This window comes from Lepidochelys kempii, chromosome 1 (assembly GCF_965140285.1).
Source record: "Lepidochelys kempii isolate rLepKem1 chromosome 1, rLepKem1.hap1, whole genome shotgun sequence".
NCBI classification, from domain to species: domain Eukaryota; kingdom Metazoa; phylum Chordata; order Testudines; family Cheloniidae; genus Lepidochelys; species Lepidochelys kempii.
Genome location: NC_136380.1, coordinates 241448221 through 241472798, shown reverse-complemented (window position 1 = coordinate 241472798; position 24578 = coordinate 241448221). Strand labels below are relative to the sequence as shown.

Here is a 24578-nt window from a genome sequence, read left to right as displayed (position 1 = left end):
GACTCCACTGGATGCAATAGTTACTCTATAGTTACATGGTACAATAATAAACTGGAATCTAGCCAATCATCATAAATTCTGCTACATTTACACCATGTCTAGATTTGACCATAAAATCTAGAGACAGGAAAGATCTACTGTGTGATGCAGTCCATCTCCCTGCCATTGAAAGATTATGTTTACTATTTCTTTGTCCAGTCCGGCTTTACATTTGCCAAGAGATAAGGCTTCTACCACTTCTCTTGGGAGACTATTAAATGTAAAGCTTAATCAAACTAGCAAGAGAGTAAGCCAAAGAGAAGACATTCACAATTTGCATGGCTAATAGTGCAGTTGAAAGAAAAGGGTTGGGAGAGTGCAGGAGATTTGACTCTGACATGGATATTCTCCTTCGACTCAAATATATAGGGTCAAATTTTGGTCCTGCTTTGGGTGTCACTTTACACCTCGGGACCTGCCAATCTCTCTTGTGTCATTCTAGACAAAAAGCTATGGTTATATTTAACTTGCAAATGTATATGTTTGTTATTCCCCCAATTCGTGACAAATCATCATAGAAAAAAAGAGCAATAGCTGCCCCAAACAGCAATTTGGAGCCTTTTCCCCCTCCATTATAAAGGATGCCGAAAAACTTGAATGGAAGTTAATAAAAAGAAATCACATGTTTTCCACAGAGAGACCAGATATCCTTGTACTCTCCATTTGGAAATGTCTTTGGGAAACCCTTGAATTCTTTATAAAATTAAATTCAATTAAAAAAATATTATTTTGCCTCTGAAGCCACATGGGATTGTAACTCACAGCAAAGATTTCATTAATATGCTGCCTATATCCTGTACCAAGAACTTCATTGTATTCAACAGGATGTTCTCACCAAACCATTTCCCATCTATTCCTTCCTGCCCTCCTATTAAAAGACTTGTGCATTTTGATTCTGAATGGTGATTTCTCATTCCAGTGATCCCTCACTGATCTACCCCTCCACCCCTATTCCCTTTTGTTTTACAGATTCTCTTTTATTTTGATATAGTTTTTACTGTCATTTTCACCATTGAAATTGCTCTGAAGGTAAAGTCCCCATCTTCTCTTCCATTATTATCTGTCACTTATAAGCCTACTAGTTCTCTGCCACTATCTGTTGCTAACACACATGCCTGTTTGTATTGGGTCACGCTCAGTACCACTAACCCGATTGTGCTTATTTTTCAGATCCTAGGCAATGCAGACTATGTCTTCACTAGTATCTTTACATTAGAAATTATTCTTAAGGTAACCAATCTGAGCAATACACTTCTCTCTCTTTCTCTCTCGCTCTCTCTGTCTTTGTATCACTTTAAATCCCGTTGTTATCTCCACAGACAGGATTTTCTTTTGTTTTTTAGCTTATTAGTAGTTGTCTAAGCTTCTAAACAGATTTTTTGTCCAATTTTGATATTCAAATGACATTAGTTATTTAAGGCCAGTGTCAGCCTGATGCTGCATTGGGGAGTCAATATGAAGGGATGATTCTCTCTGGAAATATTAGACAGGGACAAGAAAAGGGCAAACAGGCCAGAAATTTACCCCAGCAGTTGCCAATCTTTTCAGGACAACAGTACATGTGTACCATACTAAGAACCATGAGCATGCAAACCTCTCACATGTGGAACTCACACTGCAGAACAGCACTGTGTGAACCAGTGCCCTTGCTCCCTCACACAGTTTGGCATGCCAAAACCTAAAGTGAAGCTCTGAGTTCTACACCATCATGAGACTGAAGTTTGTAGCAGCCAGAAGTCCCTTGTGACTCAATGGGAGACAAACAACAGAATTCCATAGGGGCCCAGCAGAGAAGCTCATTGTTAAGGTCTGGAGGAGGAGCCTAGAATACCAGTCACTAAAGAATGAAGGCCCATAACTGGAACGGGTACTGGTAGTTGAAAATCTCTGATCCAGAGACTGAAGCTGCCTGGCTCAATACCCCCTTCTGATTTTTCAGGGGAACACCCTGGCCACAAGGAAATGGAACAGGAGAATAGTTTGGCAATGAAGAAAATAAAAATCTGTTGCCTCTGTCTTAATTCTCATTTTCCCAAAAACTAATATTTTAAATAACAGTAATCAAGCAATGTCCTGGCTCTCTAGATGCAGGGTTCAGTTGGCAGCTTGCTTTTTACTCAGTGAACTGGTTTTAAGCGCTAGCAGATGGCAGCGTTCTCCTTGGAGCTGCTGAGATCTCATAATTCAGACAGCTAATACAATATCCAAATGAACACTGGAAGGGCAGGATGCTCCCTGAATGTTAGGAACTGGGCTTGTCTGTTTGGCTTCAAAGCACCAAAACCACAGTGCTGTCCAAAGAGGCTCACACTTTTTGTTGTGCTGCTGCATGCAGTGTGTGTGCCCATTAAATCTATCACCCACAAAAAATAACATGTTAAAAAGGAAAGCAGCAACATTAAATATAAGTTTAGTCCAATCTTTAGCTCTCTGTACAAGAGCATTTGACTTGATGGTAGTATACCACCAGTGGCCCAGTCCCGCTCCCACTGATATGAATGGCAAAGCTTTAATTGACTTCAGTGGGAGTGGGATCAAGTCCCAACGTTTTATCTAACAAAACTAGCAGAGTGGTCTGTTTTCCCCTGGAGGAGTAAACCTTCTAGTAACTATTTCTGGGATTCAATCCTGGTTCCATTGAAGTCAATGGCAAAACTCTTGTTAAATTCAGTGGAACCAGGATTTCAACCCTGGGCTTTTTCCAGGTGTAACTGATAGGCGAGCAGGGACTGAGCACAGGGTTAGGAGTTAGGAAATCCTGAGTTCTAATCCTGTCTCTGCTAGTGTCCCGTAGTTTGACTTTAAGACAAGTCACTTAATCTCTCAGGGCCTGTTTCTCCACTGTCTTGCATCTTGTACAGTCTTTTACATGAGCACCAAGTAGGTGTAAAGAGTTGCCTTGACTGGACAAGCACAAATGACCGTACAAAGCTCAAAACAGTGGAGAATTTGTAATATGGGGCCGATAACACTTCCCTACCTCACAGTGTTGTGATGACCGTTAATTAATTAATGTCTGTACAATGTTTTGAACATATAAAGTGCTGTATAAGCAATCACTATAATTCTTCTTTAAAATGGTATTGCAGTTGTTTTGGTCAGTGCCACAGGTGGAAAGCAGACCCTGGATTATACACTCTTTAAGTATCTTCCCTGAATATAGTGAAATCTTCCAACAGGCGGTAAAGAACCACTGTTCATACAGTACTGAAACCCAGCAGAGCGTCCCACCCTGATTTCAATGGTGTCTTCTTTCTTTCAAGATTGCCATACAAAATACAAGCAGTAAAGGGCATCTTTACCACCTTTGTCATGGCAAGAACCCTCCCTTCCCCCAGTCAAATGTGTCCATAAGTATAAATTCTAAATTGAGGCCAGAGTTTATACTTCCTTCCCTTCTGAGTTCTGTCTGACTGATTGATTGGTAGGCAGTTCCTAATGCCATGGATGTTTGGTAAATAAAGTCATGCACTATATCATGCTGTCTTCAGCACTCCTTTGACTGGAATTGCCATGGATAGCCAGGGCTGGAAACTGCCAGGAAGTACACTATCTGGACTAATAGCAGGAACCAGAGAATCCATATAAGTTTGTGTATCCTTCACAATCCAACTGGACTTAGCCTCTGATTGTTCTTCTCCTGCTTTGAGCAGCCTGGTTAAAGCTAATCACTTTCAGAAACTGCAATGCTAGTCTCATCTAGTTGTGTTTTGAGATGGGTCTTGCCCATAAAATTCAAATCAGGGTCTGAACTTTCCCAAAAGGATGCTCCCTTTCTGTGGGACAGAGGGAATTCTAAGGCTCCAGAACTATTTATTGACAATGTAAATAGAGAGAGATGGGTCTGAACCAAAACTCCAGGTCTAAAAACTTCTGGACATCCCAAAGTTCAGAGGTTTTTAGGCCTGGAGTTTTGTTCAGACCCATCTGTATTTACACTCAATAAATACAATTCCAAAGCTGGAAAATTCCACCTGTCCCACAGAAAGGGAACTTTTTTTTCTGAGAATCTCATTGTTATTCAATAGAATACACCTTCTGGGGCAGGGAATCCCTCATACCAGAAGTGGAATTTTAATGTTCCAAGAGTGGAAGGTGCTCCTGCTGACTGTTCTCCCACTACAGAAGCTTTAGTCACATTGTCCCATGGAATCTTTCCTTAGGATTTGTGAGAAAGGAACAGAGGGAAGAGAGGGGAAATATACATGTTTCATTTCTTGAACAAAATTACAGGGACCAAACTGGGGCTGAACTTGAGGGAAAGCAAGTAGAGAGGACACGGGATTGAGTTTCTGAATCTAGGGAATGAATCAAATAAAAAGGGAATTCTGCCTATTGTTTCAGCCCTGGCCTAAATCATAAAATCCCCAAGTGATTCAGTTGTTGTTCTCACTCAGAGGGAGGAGGTCTCAGCTGTCCACTCCAGATGGTATTGCCCGGGAAAATATCCCAAGAAACAGTCCCTTTTTATGTAATATTTTTATTCAGCCTAGTCCTGGAAACCTTTATAAAATGCAGGCATCTTAGTCATAAGTGCCTTGCTATTAAAGATAAAGGGGAAGGCATTTGGTTGCAAAGAGTTGTTTTTGCAAATATTCACTGTGTTGCTTTGCTATTTCTAAGTGAACTTTATGTTCTCTGTATGCTCTAATTCTAAGGAAGAATTACTGATGGCCCCAAATGAGCACTCGCTCCCCAGATGGGCTAGACACTGGCTTGAAACTTTTCCTCATATATTCTCATGATAGTTATTTTACCCTGTCTCCCACTTCATTTTCTTTCCACTGGGACCCAACCTGTCCACTGGGGTTTAGAGGTAAAATGACTGCTGCATTAAAAATATTGCCCTTCCTTAATATATACACCTTGAGCACCACAAGTTGGACTTGGTCTGAGAGATGGTCCCCGAATAGCTGCTAATGGCAAAGTTTGTTTGTGTCTCCATGTGCCTCCTCGCAGATGACCGCATATGGAGCTTTCCTCCACAAAGGCTCCTTCTGCAGGAACTACTTCAACATCCTAGACTTGCTGGTGGTCAGCGTGTCTCTCATCTCCTTTGGGATCCAGTGAGTGAGCCATTCTTGACTGAGATATTTTACTGGTCTGTTGGGAGGACGGGAGGGGGAGGGGAGGTACTAGATGGGTTATGTTGGCTTGTCTGTACAAGATTTTTTTATTTTTTACACTCCCCTGAACAACAACAGTCTTCTTGAAGCCTCAGAATTGTTTTCCAGACTCATTCAGCAAGTAGCTTATACTAACATATAAGGCTCAATATGAATTGGGTCATGCTGTCTGTCGGTAATGACCTGGAGCAGGAGATATTGGAGATAGCAAATGAAAGAGAAGAGTGTAATCCAGTGGTTAAGATAAGGAACTGGGAGTCATGAAACTCTTGGGCTCTCACATATACCACCCTCAGTGACTCCTTCTGTAAAATGGGGTAATATAGATCTACTTCACAGAGGTGCTCTTCCTTAAGGAATGCTTGCAGGGCACTTTGAGAGCCTAGGGAGAATCCTGCAAAAAAATTATAAAGTTGTTGTTGTTACCCAAACACTCCTTCCATAAACGTTACCAAGCGTATGGAACCACTTGGTTCTGTTAGAAGCCAGGGTAATTCCTATATAACAAGAACCCAGCTGATCCTGAAGCAACTCTTCCTTGTTCCTATTATGCGAATAACAGCTTCCTTAGGGCCTGACCCAAAGCCCATTGAAGTCGACAGAAACATTCCCTTTGACTTCAGTGGGTTTTCTATCAGCTTCTTAATAACTATGCAGTGCTCATTTTGGTGATTATCTGCAGCCCTTGAAGAGCTTGTTCAGGCTCTTCATATGCTAGCAAAAGGAGAATGTTCCCAAAAGCTGTAGGCAGGGGCCTTACACCATACAACTGCAGGAGGGATTCTTCATGAGGGGCTCACTCCTGCACGGTGCTGACTCAGCACTCTGCCCTAGATGTAGCAGAGCACTCATCCACACGCTTAAAGTTAAGCACATGAGTAGTCCCACTGAATTCAAGGGGACAATTCATCTGCTTAAAGGTTAGTTCATGCTTAAATGTTTTGCTGGATCAGAACCCAAATGCTCAGCACCTTGCCAAGTCGAGCCCCAGATTGTATGAGGAACCTTTAAATTCATGAGACACCAGGAATTAACTGATGTACTCCTTTCTTCTGTTAGAATTTCAGTGGTGTGCTTCTTTGTGCCCTCATCTTAAAATGTCTTGCGGTGATTGCATCTTGGCACCGTTTTCCATTGCACATCCGTCGTGTATTTGGCAGCTTGTCCTGTTCGAGAGAGCCCTCCCTGTGTTCTGATCGTTTTGTGAATACAATGGATATAGCTAACGCTAGTGGGATGTACCCTTGGACTCTGATCAAGAGGCAGGGCCCATCAGTAGGGTAGCTTCCCAACCTATCTCAGTGCTTTCTGAAGTGCCTCCTAAAAGCTCCTTCCTTTCACAGAAAGTTCTGAAACAGGGCTAAAGTTACATTTTAAAAAACTAGATGTATTCTGAGGAGAGTATCTACCATTCTTGATGTCTCTGAATTATATATTTATTCAAAGCAAGGTCGCGGTTCAAATGAAATGATGTGTAAGGAACTTGCTTGTGTGTGTGCGCACGTGCACCACTGCCCTCTAGTATACTAAATCACACTATGATAATCTGTCATAAACCCTATGCTACCAACAGCTAATGGAGATTCTTCTTTAGCCAAAATTGAAGTAGCCTATGCCTTTGACGCAGAAGGTACCAAATTCTACCCCTGTTGCCACCTTGATGCTTTCAGTGGCATGGCATGCAGCAAAGGGATGACTCTGAAGTTTTCGGCGGCCCTGGATTTCTTACAGTATTTACAAATGGGAAATTGTTGGTGAAACTCCAGAATCCATCTGTCCCCTCAGGTAGGTCACTTCCTATTGTTACTGTAAAAGCTAATGTACTACTACTCTCTTCCAGGTCCAGTGCCATCAATGTAGTGAAGATCTTACGTGTCCTGCGAGTGCTCAGACCGCTGAGGGCCATCAACAGAGCCAAGGGACTAAAGGTTAGAGAAATCCTGATCCCCAGCATTGTTGTTCTCAAGGCTAGAAACCCAGGTTACTTCAGTCAAGAAGTACCAGCCTTTTCACACTGCTCGAGTAGTGTTTAAAGGATCACTGACAAGGTTGGAGGGCCTAATGCACTAGCTTTAGGTTGGTTTGCAGATAGGTGGGCTGTGTTTCTTGCCTTCTCTCTATCAGCCAGGTCCCTTCACCTGACCAGGAAGGGTATTCATATAGCTGAGTTCTGATCTTTTCTACACTTTTCTGCCTGCTCACAAGACTACAGCTCACAGTCCAGGGAGTCTTTTCTTCCTTTCCTGAGACACCACTTTATGAAGCTTGTAAACTGGGTTTCTTATATTTTTGCTGAATCCTTGGGCTTCTCTCATAGCAACAGCAGCTCGGGATGGTCCCTCCAGTTACTCTTGCCCCTGTCTTTCCTTTTCAGCACGTGGTCCAGTGTGTATTTGTAGCCATCAGAACCATCGGAAATATTGTGATCGTCACCACTTTGCTGCAGTTCATGTTTGCCTGCATTGGAGTTCAGTTGTTCAAGGTAAAACCATTGAGTCCATTCATTTATCCATCCCACTGAATCATCTTCTCTGGCAGCGGGGGGGAGTACCGTGGAGCAGTGTAGGGGAAGGGGAAATGGAGTTTTGCATGGAGCAGAAACCATCCTCAGTACTGTCAGATAGGAGGCCTGGGTTAAGCAGTAATCTCCCAGGCTCCCATTAGCCAAGTTCCGAGGACACAAGACCAGGCGTGTCACAAAGGTGACTCATTAAACCTCAGGTCATAAGCACCAGAAGCAGCACTTTGCCACCCTCTCCCATAAGTTTGTGGCATAACATCAATAGCAGTGCGGCTTTTCTCGGGGAATGTCCACATCCATGTCTTGTACTCCAGATGAATGCTGAATGTTCCTTCTGTCCTTTCCCTATGGTTTCTCCTTTTATACTCCATCCTCCTGACACCAGTTGTTACTCAGCTCTTCATGGAGACTCATAGTCAGTTAAGCAAAGAGAAAGTGCAGTCTCCTTGCTACACCGATCAACCATAATGAAGGGAGACTTTACTCTTCTTCTCTCATTCTCACCTAGGGCAAACTGTATAGCTGCAGCGATAGCTCCAAGCAAACAGAAGCAGAATGCAGGTAAGTCTGGCCTTTCCCAGGCAGCTGCATTTCTCAGCTCTGCTCTAACTGGATCTAACTTGGAAACTGAAAATCTCTCTTGTTTTCCTTCTGCCGTCCAACAACAGGGGGCATTACATTTCGTACAAAGACGGAGAGGTCACACACCCAATGATCCAGCCCCGCAATTGGGAGAACAGCAAGTTTGACTTTGACAACGTCTTGACTGCCATGATGGCACTCTTCACTGTTTCAACCTTTGAGGGCTGGCCAGAGTGAGTGCACAGCTGATCAGGGGGTCAAAAGGCTTGATGATGGGGAGCAGTGCAACTTCCCCATTCATTTCTTTTTAGGGAAAATCTAAATCTAACCATTAATCTTCCCTCGTCTAAATTTTCGTGCAGTGTTGCTTAACAGCTGCCGCACCCCAGCCCAGAGGTGGCTACATTTCAGAGGTGGGTGAAGTGATTTCTATAATATCCCTTATCATCCACTCAGCAGAGTTATGAGGCTTAATTAGTGTTTGTAAAGTGTTTTGGTATCTTTAAAGGAAGGCGATAGAAAAATGCAGAGGAGAAGTCGTAGCAGCATTAGTATTTCTGTATATGAAGATTGTAAGCTCCTTGGTGCCAGGCCTATTGCCCCTTTCACACTTTCAGTTCTCAGCAAATACTGATGAGTAGTAGAAGCAATATTAATATTTTGATTACTACTGATTAATATTAACATTATTATTCTTTCAACCAAGTGAAAGCAGTTGTTCCCATTTTGACAGTTCCAGTTAGATGTGCAGTACCAAATGCTTGGTATTGTAGAATACTATGTGTATAATAGCTCCCGGCCATGCCATACTTTATCTGTGCTGTGAACTGCATGTGAGGCACGTTATCAATAGTTACGGAAAATGGTGAGCTTTTTCACAGGGCCATGCCACCATTGTCAGGCTGGTGTGAAATGCAACAACACAGGCCTGTCCATGCTGGTGAGACACGAGATGTCTCACAGTGCCATCCTGTCTGTGCCAGGGGGGCCCGGCATCTCCCTCAGTACCATTCCATCAGGGTGACTCAGGCATGAGCTGTCTCATGACCTTACCCTGTCCATGCTAGCCAGGCTCAAGAGCTTCCTCTTGTTGGTGCCAGCATGACTTCAAATAGTTTAAAGTGCCAAGATCATGCTTCCTTTCAGAACTCCTGTGAACAGCCCCAAACTAGGACCAAGTTCCCAACAAATTGGACTGTTCCTTCTTTATCTGAACTATATTAAATGAAGGGACAGATCTTCTATTTTAACCTTTTAAAGGACTAAAGTACAGAAAGCCCTGAACCCACAGCAGAGTTGAACAGATAAATTAAGATCTAGATCTGAACTTTCACAAAAGTTTGGGAGTCAGATCAGGAGGTTTAGTGTGTGTCTTGTTCCTGTATAAAACTAAGTCATTTTTCGATATTGATAAAATTAGAAGAAAATAGCTAAAACTTAGACTCCCACCATCTTACTTACATAGCCCAATGGGGTGTTATGAGACAATTATGTTGGAATTTTTCTAAGTGTCTGCATTGGGTTTCTCTTCACTTTTAGGCTACTGTACAAATCCATTGATTCTCACATGGAGGACGTGGGACCCATCTATAACCACAGGGTGGAGATCTCCATTTTCTTCATTATCTATATCATCATCATTGCTTTCTTCATGATGAACATCTTCGTTGGTTTCGTCATTGTCACATTTCAGGAACAAGGAGAGCAGGAATACAAGAACTGTGAGCTGGACAAGAACCAGGTAACTTATGGCTGCATAGTGCAACCAAAGGCATGAAATACTACCCAAAGGAAATACTCAAGGGCTAAAAATACGGCCGGAGTGGAACATATGAGGGCTATCAAAGGGATAAAGCACTGTGCTGTCTCTATTTGTCATCATTCAAGAACCAGGTAAAAGAATTTCTTCTTAAAGGCCCATACATAGAGCCAAATTCTGCTGTAACACCCGTGCAACTACACTGACTTCATTGGGGTTGCATGAGTGTAATTGAGGGCAGAATTTGGCCCACAGGAAGTACAGATGGAGGCTCCAGTAAGTAGAATTTATTTATTTACATTGTGATCTAAAAGAAATTCCATACCAAAAAAAATTGTCATTGAAATGTATTAATGTTTTACACCTGAGGCAACCCACCTATCAGATGCATGGAGTGAAAATACAGGAGCAGGTATATATACATGAAAGGATGGGGGTTGCTTTACCAAGTGTGAGGTCAGTCTAACAAGCTAAATCAATTAACAGCAGGATACCAAGGGAGGGAAAGTAACTTCTGAAGTGGTAAGAGAGTGGCCAATTACAGACAGTTGATAAACTTAATTTCCCCAATACTAATTTCTCCCTACTGTTACTCACACCTTCTTGTCAACTGTCTGTAATAGGCCACTCACTTACCACTTCAAAAGTTATTTTTCTTCCCTTGGTATCCTGCTGTTAATTGATTTAGGTCATTAGACTGACCTCACACTTGATAAAGCAACCCCCATCCTTTCATGTATTTATACCTGCTCCTGTATTTTCACTCCATGCATCTGATGAAGTGGATTCTAACCCATGGAAGCTTATGCACAAATAAATTTGTTAGTCTCTAAGGTTCCACAAGGACTCCTTGTTATTTTTGCTTATTTTTTTAATCTCTCCTTTCTCTTTAATAGCGCCAATGTGTTGAGTATGCCCTGAAGGCCCGCCCCCTGCGGAGGTACATCCCTAAGAACCAATACCAATACAAAGTGTGGTATGTGGTGAATTCCACCTATTTTGAGTACCTGATGTTCGTTCTCATCCTGCTGAACACCATCTGCCTGGCCATGCAGGTAAGTCAGAGATCAGAAAGCACCATAGGTGTGTGGGTGGGCAGCCCTTCAGCTGGGAGGATGTGGGAGTCTGGCAGGGCTTTAAGTTGCTCCCCAACCTATAACTCCTCTGGGGTGAGAAGAAGAGACCTGATTCTCTTGTTTGTTAATGACATTGGGCCAAATTCATTCCTGGTGAAAAAACACTGAAACCATGAATCTGGCTCTCCTCCTCTTTCCAAGAGGGCACTGTGACGGGGGAAGGCCAGATGGCTATAGTAAAGTAATGGGAGACAGATACATTAGCCACAGGCTAAACAATCCCTGTTACCAGGATAAGCAAATGGCCGCTGCTCCAGGTCAGTTAAGACACCTGGGGCCAATTAAGATCTTTCCAGAAGGCAGGGAGGACAGCTGGGTTAATTGGGACACCTGAAGCCAATCAGGCCAAAACTAGTTAAAAGCCTCCCAGTTAGTCAGGTGGGCGCAAATGTCAGGAGCTGTAGGAGGAAGTCATGCTATTGGAGAGACTGACCAGTACAAACCATATCAGTCACAAGGAAAGAGGCCCTGAGGTAAGGGTGAAGTAGATCTTGAGGAAGTGGGGGCTGCTGTGGGGAAGTGGCCCAGGGAATTGTACGTGTCCTGTTTCTAAAAAGTCAGCTACCATAGCTGATACTATTAGGGTCCCTGAGCTGGAGCCCGGAGTAGAGGGTGGGCCTGGGCTCCACCCTTTGCCCCTCAGTTAATCACTAAGACTGGGAGACAATAGAGACTGTGCAAGGGAGGGTAGCTTCTCCTCACCTCCCTTGCTGGCTTATGATGAAAGTGGCTCAGTAGGCTGTGACCCTTGCCTCTAGAGAGAGAAGGGCTACGTGGAGGGTCACAGTGAGCCTCTGAGGCTAGCGAAATCCACCAGGAAACACGGGACCCACGGAGACAAGGACAGAGCTTTGTCACAGCACCAATAACTTAATTCTGTTTATCCTCAATTAAAAAAGAAAACACAGCGAAGTCACAGTCCAATTAAATGGCAATCCAAAGAACAAATGAATTCACAAGCCATGGACAAAAGTAGAAGCAGAAGTAGGCCTGAACCAATACCTCAGATATAAATACCCCCTATAACTCCAGGAAGGGCCAGCACCAAGATCTGAACTTTGCATCTCACCCCTTTCCTGATTGGAAAGAGAGGACAAATATCTGGGGAAGAAAAGAAAGAGGGGTGGAAATGGAAGGGAAAAAATCACTAGTATCATCTTTACTCTGTATCTGTTCTTATATTGCTGAATGAAGACTAGGTCATTTGAATTCACCATGAGAACACACCAAATACTACATTGATGGCCACATATTCAAAGGGGCTTCATCCCAGTCTTCTACATCATGGGTGCAGTTTTAGGTTTTGCACCTACGCTACTTCACAACTCAGTTATTGCCCATTTTGTCAACTACACGTTGTGTGCAAACTTGCATTTGTTCGTGCAGGTCAGGTAATTAAGTGCGTATATTTGCAGAGGATGCATTTGAAAACTCAGCCAATAGGTTCAAATTCTATCCTTTGATGTGTATTTATGGCAATGAGAGTCAGGCACATACAATTAAGGGCTGAATTTGTCTCAAAGAATGAAGTGTTGTAGCAGACCTGCAGCCTATTAGGACTGCTTCCTTTCCTTCCTGGAGACTTGCTGTGTTCAGAAGCAAAGCTTCTGGAAGCAATGCCAGACAAGGAAACTAATTAGTGATGTAGTGAGAGATATAATACTGTCATGGATCAGTAACTAACTAAGAGACAGAAAACAAAGACCAGGAATAAATGGTCAATTGTGTATAGAGTACATACATCAGCTACCTCCCTAGCATGGGTAGAAATAACAGTGTAGACAGTGAGGCACTGCTTAGGTGAGTGGAGTAAAGACATGCCAGAACCTTAGGATACATACCCTACCCAGCTCTTGACACCCCCCAAGCAGTGCCTCCCACATCTATGTTGCTATTTTTAGCAGTGTTGGCAGAGCCCTTCCCTGCTGCCTCCATGCTACCAGAGCCTTTCACTGCCACCTGTAGCTACACACCATAGTGTGGATACAGACTAGTTTTCATAGAATCATAGAATTGCTGGGCTGGAAAGGACCTTGAAAAGTCATCAAGTCCAGCTCCCTGCACCGAGGCAGGACCAAGTAAGCCTAGACCATCCCCCTAACAGATGTTTGTCCAATCTGTTCTTAAAAATCTCCAATGATGAAGATTCCACCATCCCACTTGGAAGCCTATTCCAGAGCTTAACTACCCTTACAGTGAGAAAGTTTTTTCTTATATCTAACCTAAATCTCCCTTGCTGCAGTTTAAGCCCATTACTTCTTATCCTACTTTCAGTGGACACGGAGAACAACTGATCAGTCCTTTTTATAACAGCCCTAAACACATTTGAAGATTGTTATCAGGATCTCCCACAGTCTTCTTTTCTCAAAACTAAACATACCCAGTTTTTTCACCTTTCCTCCTAGGTCAGGTTTTCTAAACCTTCCATCATTTTTGTTGCTCTCCTCTGGACTCTATCCAGTTTGTCCACATCTGTTCTAAAGTGTAGTGCCCAGAAGTGAGGCCCCACCAGTGCCAAGTAGAGTGGGATAATTACCTCCCATGTCTTACCTACAACACTCCTGTTAATACATCCCAGAATGATATTAACCTTTTCTGCAACTGCATCATATTGTTGACTCTCGTTCAATGTATAATCCACTATAAGCCCCATATTTTTTTCAGGAATACTACTGCCTACCCAGTTATTCCCCATTTTATAGTTGTGCCTTTGCTTTTTCCTTCCTAAGTGAAGTACTTTGCACTTGTCTTTATTGAATTTCATCTTGTTGATTTCAGATCAATTCTCCAAATTGTCAAGGTCATTTTGAATTCTAATCCCATCCTCCAAAGCTCTTGCAACGCTTCCCAGCTTGGTGTCATCTCCAGACTTTATAAACATACTCTCCACTCCATTATCCAAGTCATTAATGAAAATATTGACTAGTAGCAGACCCAGGACTGACCCCTGTGGAACCCCACTAGACACACCCTCCCAATTTGAGATCGAACTATTGATAACTACTCTTTGAGTACTATTTTTCAACCGGTTTTGCACCCACCCTATAGTGATTTCATCTAGATCCTAGTTTGCCTCTGAGAATGTCATGTGAGACAGTGACAAAAGCCTTACTAAAATCAAGATATATCACATTTTCACTGTAGTGTGTAGCTACACATGCAGCCACCAGTGTAGACAAGACGAGTATGATACCCTCAGGTTCCATACTAGGACCATCGTTGCTTAATATGTTCATCAACTACACACGCACAAAATCTACATTAAAAGAGCATTATTAAGGTTGCAAAGTCAAGCACTCTGTATTGGGAAGTGGCAGAATTAAGGTTGTCTGTTCAACCGTAATTGGGCCCCCTTGTGTGTATGCATTATGATTAAGCCTACATTTTAGTCATGGGTATTTTTAATAAAAGTCAGGGAAGTCCTGTCCATGACTTTTACTATATACCCCTAGCTAAAACTTGGGCAGGGGGCTGGGGAGCTCTGCAGGGGACAGTCCGGGGGCACCGTGGGTGCTGGAGGAGGGCGGGGGCAGGCAACTGCATGTGGCCCAGGACCCTGCTGGTGCTGGGGGGCGGGAGGGGGCTGGGAGGGGCTCCCTACTAGGCTCCGCGTTACCCTGCAGCTCCTAGGAGGGGTCAGGGGGCTCCATGCGCTGCTCCCAGCACAAGCCCTGGCTGCAAAGCCCCCATTGGCCAGGAACCACAGCCAATGGGAGCTGTGGGGGTGGGGCCTGTGGGGGCGGAGCCCCCTGCCCCCTCCTCCACCTAGGAGCTGCAAGGCCATGCCAGGGGGAGCCGGGGAGCCCCACAACCCAAGGTAAGCACCCCCCCGCAGTCCCTTGCCCCTAGCCCTGAGCCCCCTCCCACACATTCAAACTGCTGCCGATGTAGAAGTCACGGAGGTCACAGAAAGTCACGGAATCCGTGACCTCCGTGACAAACTCTCTGCCTTAATTATGGTACAGTATTTAATTACATGATCACATATGATTTTTTCCACAGGCTCCCAGGCTCAATGTCCCAGTCCCCTCATCAAATCTCAGTCTCCCCATCCTCTCCCCAGTTGCCTGCCTCTGTCTCCCTCTCCCTAGACCCTAGTTCCTTGTCCCAGTCCTTTTGCCTAACCAGTCCAAGTTCCTCCCCTGCACCACAGCTCCTTGTTAGATCTCTCTCCCTGCTGCACTGTTCCCACCCCCCATATTTGTTCCTAGTCCCATTCTCCGTATCCAACCAGTTCCAGTTTCTCTTCTCGCCCCCAGTCCCAGGCTCACCAGACTCCTTGTCCCAATCTATTCCTTTTCCTCCCCTCTGATCTGTCGTCTGTGTGCATTCAAATCAGACAGTTTCCTCCTCCATGCTGCCTGGGTGCCGGCAGGGGAATCACTGAGAGCACAGAATAGATAGACTTCCTGCTCTCAGCACAGCCCCACCCCAGCCCAGAAGGGCTGGGATCAGCAGTCACACAGAGGTTATGTCTACACAGCAAATAGACTCCCACGGCTGGCCCATGCCAGCCGATTCAGGCTCACAGGGTTTGGGTTGTGGAGCTGTTGTATTGCTGTGTAGACTTCCGAGCTCGGGCTGGAGCCTGGGCTCTAGGACACTGTGGGATGAGAGGGTCCCAGAGTTCAAGGCTGCAGTCCAAGCCCAGAAGTCTACAGAGCAATGAAACAGCCCCACAGCACGAACCCAAGTCGGCTGACACAGGCCAGCCATGGGTTTTTCTTTGCTGTGTAGACGTAACCAGAGTCCAGTTTCACTCTCCCTCTCCCCAGCCCTGAGTTGGAGCATGTTTAGTTGCTCTGTTTGGATGGTGCATGAACAGTCTGGTCAGCACTAGGTGACGAAGAGATGGAGCATCTTAACTGAGGATGAAATCTTTGACATTCTAGATGCTAAAAATCAAAGAAATCTCTGCTGAGCATGTGCAAACTGCAATTTTTCAAAGACTTATAGCTTAGCCAAATTTGGGCAGATTTTCACAGGGACACCAAAAGGCACATCTTTGATGAAAGCCACACACAGACAACCCTCCCCCCACAAAAATTGCAAGTCCCTTCCCCAAAGCAGGGAGAGATACTAGAGCTTTTCAAATAAAAGGTCACCAGAATTTTTTTTAATGGGTAGAACAGCATATTTTTCTTTAGTCTTGGTCTCAGATGAGCTGAACTGTTTTGGACTAAAAAATTTCCAAATAATTCAGCCTGAGCCAGATACCCAGCATGGAAAGTTTCAGCCCAAATGGTTAAAGTTTAGCCAAGTCTTATAAGCAACTGAAAACAGGGTCTTATAATGGGACGTGCCAGCAACCTTAACAATGGGCAGCACTACTAAGAACATAAGAATGGTCCTACTGGGTCAGACCAAAGATCCATCTAGCCCAGTATCCTGTCTTCCAACAGTGGCCAGTGCCAGGTGCCCCAGAGGGAATGAACAGAACAGGTAATCATCAAGTGATTCATCCCCTGTCGCTTATTCCCAGCTTCTGGCAAACAGAGGCTAGGGACATCATTCCTACCCACCCTGGCTAGTAGCCATTGATGAACCTATCCTCCATGAATTTAGTTATTTTTTGAACCCTGTTATGATCTTGGCCTTCACAACATCCTCTGGCAAGAAGTTCCACAGGTTGTGTGAAGAAATACTTCCTTTTATTTGTTTTAAACCCTGCTGCCTATTAATTTCATTTGGTGACCCCTAGTTCTTGTGTTATAAGAAGTAGTAAACAACACTTCCTTATCTACTTTCTCTATACCAGTCATGATTTTATAGACCTCAATCATATCTCCCCTTAGCTGTTTTTTTTCCAAGCTAAAAAGTCCCAGTCTTATTAATCTCTGCTCATACGGAAGCCGTTCCATACCCCTAATCATTTTTGTTGCCCTTTTCTGAACCTTTTCCTATTCCAATATATCTTTTTTGAGATGGGGCGACCACATCTGCACACAGTATTCAAGATGTGGGCATACCATGGATTTATATAGAGGTAACATGATATTTTCTGTCCGATTATCTATCCCTTTCTTAATTTTTCCCAGCATTCTGTTTGCTTTTTTGACTGCTGCTGCACATTAAGTGGATGTTTTCAGTGAACTATCCACAATGACTGCAAGATCTCTTTCTTGAGTGGTAACAGGTAATTTAGACCCCATCATTTTATATGTATAGTTGGGATTATGCTTTTCTATATGCATTACTTTGCATTTATAAACATTAAATTTCATCTGCCATTTTGTTGCCCAGTCACCCAATTTTGAGAGATCTTTTTGTAGCTCTTTGCAGTCTGCCTGAGTCTTAACTATCTTTAGTAATTTTGTATCATCGGCAAATTTTGCCACCTCACTGTTTACCTCTTTTTCCAGATCATTTATGAATATGTTGAATAGGACTGATCCCAGAACAGACCCCTGGGGGACACCACTATTTACCTCTCTCCATTCTGAAAACTGACCATTTATACCTACCCTTTGTTTCCTATCTTTTAACCAGTTACCAATCCATGAGAGCACCTTCTGTCTTATCCCATGGCAGCTTACTTTGCATAAGAGCCTTTGGTGAGGGACCTTGTCAAAGGCTTTCTGAAAATCTAATTGCACTATATCCACTGGATCCCCTTAGTCCGCATGCTTGTTGACCCACTCAGAGAATTCTAGTAGATAGGTGAGGCATAATACCCTTTACTAAAACCATGCTGGCTCTTCCTCAACAAATTATGTTCATCTATATGTCTGACAATATTGCTACTCTGAAACCTTCTTTATAAAAGTTTCAACCAGTTTGCCAGGTACTGAAGTCAGGTTTACAGGCCTGTAATTGCCAGGATCAACTCTGGAGCCCTTTTTAAAAATTGGCGTCACATTAACTATCCTCCAGTCATCTGGTACAGAAGCTGCTTTAAATGATAGGTTACAGACTACAGTTAGCAGTTCTGCAATTTCACATTTGAGTTCCATCAGAACTCTTGGGTAAATACCATTTGGTCCTGGTGACTTATTGCTGTTTAATTTATCAATTTGTTCCAAAACCTCCTCTAATGATACCTCAATCTGGGACAGTTCCTCAGATCTGTCACCTGAAAAGAATGGCTCAGATTTGGGAATCTCTTTCACATCCTCAGCCATGAAGACTGATGCAAAGAATTCATTTAGTTTCTCCGCAATGGCTTTATCATCCTTGAGTGCTCCTTTAGCACCTCGATCGTCCAGTGGCCCCACTGGTTGTTTAGCAGGCTTCCTGCTTGTGATGTACTGTAAAAAAAAATTGCCATTATTTTTTGAGTCTTTGGCTAACTGTTCCTCAAATTCTTTTTTGGCCTTCCTAACTGTATTTTTACATTTCATTTGCCAGTGTTTATGCTCCTTTCTATTTTCCTCACTAGGATTTAACTTCCACTTTTTAAAGGATGCCTTTTTGCCTCTCACTGCTTCTTTTACTTTGTTGTTTAGCCACAATGGCTCTTTTTTGGTTCTCTTACTATGTTTTTAAATTTGGGGTATACATTTAAGTTGAGCCTCTATTATGTTGTCTTTAAAAAGTTTCCATGCAGCTTGCAGAGATTTCACTTTTGGCACCGTATCCTTTAATTTCTGTTTAACTAACCTCCTCATTTTTGTGTAGTTCCCCTTTTTGAAATTAAATTCTACAGTTTTGGGCCTCTGTGGTCTTTTTCCTGCCACAGGGATATTAAATTTAATTATATTATGGTCACTATTACCAAGCAGTCCAGCTATATTCACATCTTGGACCAGATTCTGTGCTCCACTTAGGACTAGCCCCACCTTTAATGATCTGGTAAAGAGGATGAACAGTGAGATGGAAAATTTTGCAGTAGATACATTATGTGGGTTATTCAAGACTAGAGAAGACTGGGAGTAACTTCATAGGATCCTAATAAAGCTAAGTGAATGGGCAACATGAGTTCAGATATAATTCATAGTTGACAAATGCAAGGTAATGCACATTGGAAAGAATAATTTGAACTACTTATGTAGATTGTTGGATTCTGAATTAACGGTAATTACTCAGGAGCAAGACTTGGCATCATTGTGGACAGTTTAATGAAACTGCTGTGAAGTATGCAGCAGCAGTCAAAAAAGTAAACAAGATGTTAGGAAAGACTGGGGTAGGAAATAATATTGCAAATGTAATTATGTCCTTATGTAAATCAATAATGCATTCTCTACTGGAATACTGTGTTCAGTTCTGCTAACCCCCATCTCAAAAAAGAAGATGTCCAGAGACAGATGACAGAAATTATTAGGTGTATAGAAATACTTGCATGTGAGGGCAGATTGTTGAGATTGAGACCGATTGCTATAGAGAGGGGACATGCTAGAGGGGTGCACAATAATGAATGGTCTTGAGAAGGTAAACTGGGTGCTCCTATTTACACTTCCTCAGAATACAAGAACAAGGGCACATTTAATGAAACGAAATGCAACAAATTTAAAACTGATCAAAGGAAATACTGTTTTTAGCCAACATATAATTTACCTGTGGAATTCACAAGGTGTCATTGGAACAAAGAGGTAAGTAAGGTTAAAAAATGATTGGATGCTTATATGTATCCATAAGTACATTAGATAGGAATTAAAAAATTAGGAATTTAAATCCTCATGCTTCAAAGCATAAGCCAACCATTAACGTGTGGAGCCCCAATTTAGCAAAGCATTTGAACATATCCTTAAATCCATCCCTAGTCAGCAAAGCATTTAAGTACATGCATAAGTATTTTGTTGAACTGGGACCAGAGTTAAGAAGAACCTTCCTGTATGAGCAGGTTCTTTCATAATTGCCTATTATGCCATTTCTGTCAAGTTCCTGTGAAGCTTCTCATATTGGCAATTGTTAGGAACAGATTACTAGACCATATGGACTGCTGGTTTGGTCTAGTATGACAATTCCTGTGTTACAGACACGAACTAATCCTAAAGAGATCCATATCCAGTCTTCCTCGACTGAAGGAAAGTTATTGCTGTGAATGAATTTAAGGAGAGAGGAGGCATAAACCTGAAAAAATATAGACAGTCCTCTTTAAGTGGGGGATGAAACCCTATATATCCAAACAACCCATTCTTCACAATGCTTCTGGGATGCTTTTTTTTCAGCACTATGGTCAGAGCTGTCCCTTCAAACAAGCCATGAATATCCTCAACATGCTCTTCACGGGTCTCTTCACCGTCGAGATGGTTCTGAAACTAATTGCCTTCAAACCCAAGGTAGGTGTTGTAGATTGGGAATTTCTCTTCCTGTGTGTGGTGGAAGTGAAGAGAAAATATGTAATAACCCTACCCCACCCCCGCAGTCACCACCCAGTAGCTAAACTGGGCAGTTACTCTCTGGATTGGAGTCTCACCCTGTGTTTGGAAGAGCTTTTCTCAGGTAGAGAGTAGACACGTAAAAAGAGCAGTGTCTTTTAGGAGAGGAAGATCCTGCTCCTTCGTTATTATGAAGTCATCGTAGTTACTCTACAGTTAAGGCTACTGCCTGATTTCCATATTGAATGCTGGTCTAATGCTCTCTCTAACTTTCCCAAAACAAATTTTATAGCCTGAAACATCTCCTGATTAGTCCCGAGGCCACAAAAGAAAAGTGAAGTTAATCAAATATGATTCATTTTGATTTATGGTACTTGGAAATTTTTCTTTGGGTTTTGGAAAAAATATTCTAATTGATCTACTCACAGGTCAGTTATCAGTCTGCTCATCAAAATGGCTGGCAAATTGGGCTTGTACCCTAGTGCTTTGTGAGGATTACAGCACAGAGCTGGTTTGGATAATGTTAGTTTTGAATTTAATAATTTATTGTCAGTGTTGGAAACCCCATCAGTTCCTGTCTCCAGGGATTATTACGTTCACAGGAGCTACACATTCCACTAACATAATTATACCAGAAACAAAGTTGTAATTTACAAGCTCTTCCAGCTAACCCAACACAGCTCTTAAATTAACTGAGGCTTTCATCTTTTTAGTGTAGCTTCAGCTACATTTCAAGAAGTCTCAATATGGCATTAACAAAGGTGACAGTCTCCTCCATGTCCAACAACCAAGCTTGTCTATTATATTGAAAGTTAAAGCACCACCTTTCACCAACCTGTCATCCTTCTTCCCCTCAGCAGTGCACTAACTTTCTGCTTAAACTCCACTCAAACCAATATCTCTCTCCAGCATCATCTCTATGTTGGTTCTTCTACTTCCTACCCCAGCACCTCTAGCCCCTCTCTTACCTTTTTCTATAAGGCCTTTTAAAAGGTAGGGAATGAGGAAAGTCACAGTCTCTGCCCTCAGCCAGCCCAGAATCTCTCTCCCTTCTCCCATCATCCTCTTATAGGTAGCAGTCATGAAGGTCACAAGTTTCATGGGTTATGTTCAAAATCTTGGTACTTTTGAGAGATCTCAAATGTAGTGCTTGTGAAAATTACAAGCATCACTGGCTGTACCAGCAGAGCTTGTAACTTTCAGTAGGCAGTAGGCTTACAAGTTTGTGACTTTGCCACATATGCTACTGTAGAAATTCTTCTAAGTCCAACACTTTGTAAAAACCTTATATGCATATTATATGTGTAGGAACATACATCATGCATTTAGTAGCATTCTTCTGCTTAGATCCTGCTTTGTTACACTCTTCAAGCTTTGCTATGGGCTCTGATCACTGTGAGTTTAAAAATAACCTGAGAATATTTCTGAACTAAAACTTCCCTGTGACCTAATTAAAGATGAGACTATATGGCATATCTTTTTAACACTCTTTAACACATACTAGAACATCAGGGTTTTAATAAAGAGTCTTGAAAGCCAGGACATTCTCAGTTAAGGTCCCAGCATCAACCATAACTCTGCCCCTACCCATGCTGAAAGAACAGCCAGCTACAGGAATACACCATATTAAAGATAGAAACTAAAAATGCCTGAGCGCCAAAAATAGCCCCAACACTTCATTTAATTTTAGAGGAGGTCAGACTAGACAATCACAGTGGTCCCTTCTGGCCTTGAAATCGATGAACTAATATCTTCAAAGGGGAAAAAACAGTAAAACAGGGCATTTGTCCCCAAAAAATGAGGGTGGGGAGAATGAATCTATGGAAATTGCTAATACAGCTAAAAGCCTGCCTTAAGCAGCATATTAATGCTGATTTATATTCTGTACAAGTGCAGTGATTTTGTAAATCTTGGAACATCAAATGTGTTCTGCAATGTAACTCCCAGTTGCCCTCCTTATCACAAAGGTGTGACCTTCAAGCATGTAGAAGTGCCATCATGCACTGCTCCATCTTGATTCAAACTGCCTGCCAAAGAAGGATACCACCTACTTCTGGAAGGCCTCTTGGATCAAGGTGGACCACTGCATGATGGGATCTGAAGTCATTATCTCTATGGGCCATGCATTACAGCTATACTGTGCTGCTCTATTTTATCTATGTAAATTGGGCACAGACTTCCAGCTCTGAGAAAGATGGTGGTGCAGCCCTCAGCTAGGTGGGGGCTGGGCACCCACTACCATGAATGGTATAAAAAATGGACTGCAAATGGGTAGTTATCCCTAAGTTATCTGAACAATCTGAGAGAGGGAGAGCTTTAAGATACAGCCACCCGCCTCTCCCACTGAAACATCCCAAGTTCCCCGGCAGAAGCTAAAGAGGGGATTTTAAGTGCCATTAAGTTTTCCCAAGTATGAATGACTAGCTTAAATGCTTATGGGGTCTCTGTTGTAGATGTAATTGGCTGCCGTTTCCAGAGCAGTAAAGCCCAAACCAATCTTTGATTAAGCTGTTTTGATGTTATGCCTAAAGCCCAGTCTTTTCAGGCTGAGGAGTTTCTGAAAGTGATGGAGCAGTTACTCCTTTATGACTGACTGCAGAGGAGCAGGAGACATAGATGAGGACCTGAAGGTATCATGCTCTCACCTGAGCAACAACAGGAAAGGCTTTTAGGAGAGGACAATGCAGGAGAAATGAATGTGAGAGAAGCAGCAGCAGGCCTGTCACAGAACTAAAGCTAGGGAGTTTGCTCTAGGGAGCACACCACTTTCTACAGCTGCTGGTATTTCTGAACCCAGCAAGAGGCACCATATAGGTAATGTAACTACTGCTGGATGTTGGGAAGTTGTCACATACCTACTCCTCTCCCAGCCACTCCCTAAAGGATAGTTGGAAAGGAATGGCCCCAGTATCTCCCAGTAGTTATAGCTAATCGCAGTATCTCCCAGGAGGGGTCCCAGCAGGAACTGTTGAAGGAGCAGTTACTGTGTGGATCACACAGCTGCTCATGCCTTTTCACAAAAGAATAACTGAAGAGAATGAGATAGGTGCTGTGGCCATCAGGGAGCTCACCATCACTGTGGTCCCAGCATCTCCCTGCAGGAGTCACTGTAGGGAGTGTGCACAAGTGGCCATGGAGAAGTATAGAGCTAATGCAATCCCAGTCTCTCCCAGCATGAGTACCATAGGCAATGGGGTAGTAGTGCTGGCTGAGGGGAGTTTACAGCTACTCCTATTACAGCTGTTTCTCGCTGGCATTTCTGTGAATAATAATGAAAGACATATCATGGCTCTTTCTGATTCTGTATGTATTTTTCATCATGTCCACAGACCTCTAGCATTATTTATCTCTTGGCCCCTGTTTTCTTGAGGCAATGTGGCCTGCTCATTCAGCTCTCTTGATAGCATAATAGAAAGGAAAAAACCCAAGAAGGAATCAGTTCCATAAGCACTAATTGTGAGCACAGGCTCACCCTGGCATTGGGAATTTACTTGTATAATCCAGTGCTGGAGCTACTTCTTGCATTAGAGTAAGGATTCAGTAATCAAGAGGCTATTCTCTGGGCTGGGGAACTACATTTAGTCCAGGATCTGGGTCCTCCTCCGAGTACTATTCCATGCTCTGTAAACAGTATTTGAAGGTGGTAGAAAAACAAGAGGTTTCATAACTAAACACAGCCCTGGCACTGGGAATGCTTGGCCTTTGCAGCGAATCTGTACGTCGCCCTTCTGTGAGCAGCGCTATCTCTTTAGTTAGCCTCTGTGAGGGCAAGGCAGTCTCTGTCATTTATGCCCAGTGGTGGGGACAGTGCAGTCTTTTAGCTGACACCACTTAGTAGGAGCAATACTGTCTCAAGCCCATGTCTTTAGGCTTGCAATGTTTTTCTGGAGGAGAGGCACAGATCTCTCAGGTTTTATCAGTGTAAGGCAAACAGCCCATCAGCATCTAACCTACTCCAGGCATAGAGAGGGAATGAGAAGTAAAGAATTTGCTAATAATCAGAAAGAGATTGGGAATGATTAGGGCTGCTGATAAGGAACACATCCACTGTGGTCCTTGCATCTCCGTGCAGAGTATTAACCTGCTGCTCTGAAATAAGACTCCCAAATGGACCTTGAGTGTTTGTAATGGCCAAGTCCCATAAACTGATTCAAGATT

General features: G+C 43.0%; 1 protein-coding gene across 1 annotated transcript in view; it reads left to right on the top strand.

Annotated features, from left to right (window-relative positions):
• CACNA1C (calcium voltage-gated channel subunit alpha1 C) overlaps positions 1 to 24578 on the top strand; it is a 704641-nt gene that overhangs the window by 586744 nt on the left and 93319 nt on the right. Inside the window, exons 21-29 of the mRNA XM_078849824.1 lie at positions 1210 to 1269; positions 4999 to 5105; positions 7006 to 7093; positions 7540 to 7647; positions 8195 to 8247; positions 8355 to 8501; positions 9808 to 10009; positions 10924 to 11082; positions 20271 to 20381. Of these exons, the coding sequence (XP_078705950.1) occupies positions 1210 to 1269; positions 4999 to 5105; positions 7006 to 7093; positions 7540 to 7647; positions 8195 to 8247; positions 8355 to 8501; positions 9808 to 10009; positions 10924 to 11082; positions 20271 to 20381 (1035 nt within the window). The remainder of the gene's footprint in view (positions 1 to 1209; positions 1270 to 4998; positions 5106 to 7005; positions 7094 to 7539; positions 7648 to 8194; positions 8248 to 8354; positions 8502 to 9807; positions 10010 to 10923; positions 11083 to 20270; positions 20382 to 24578) is intronic.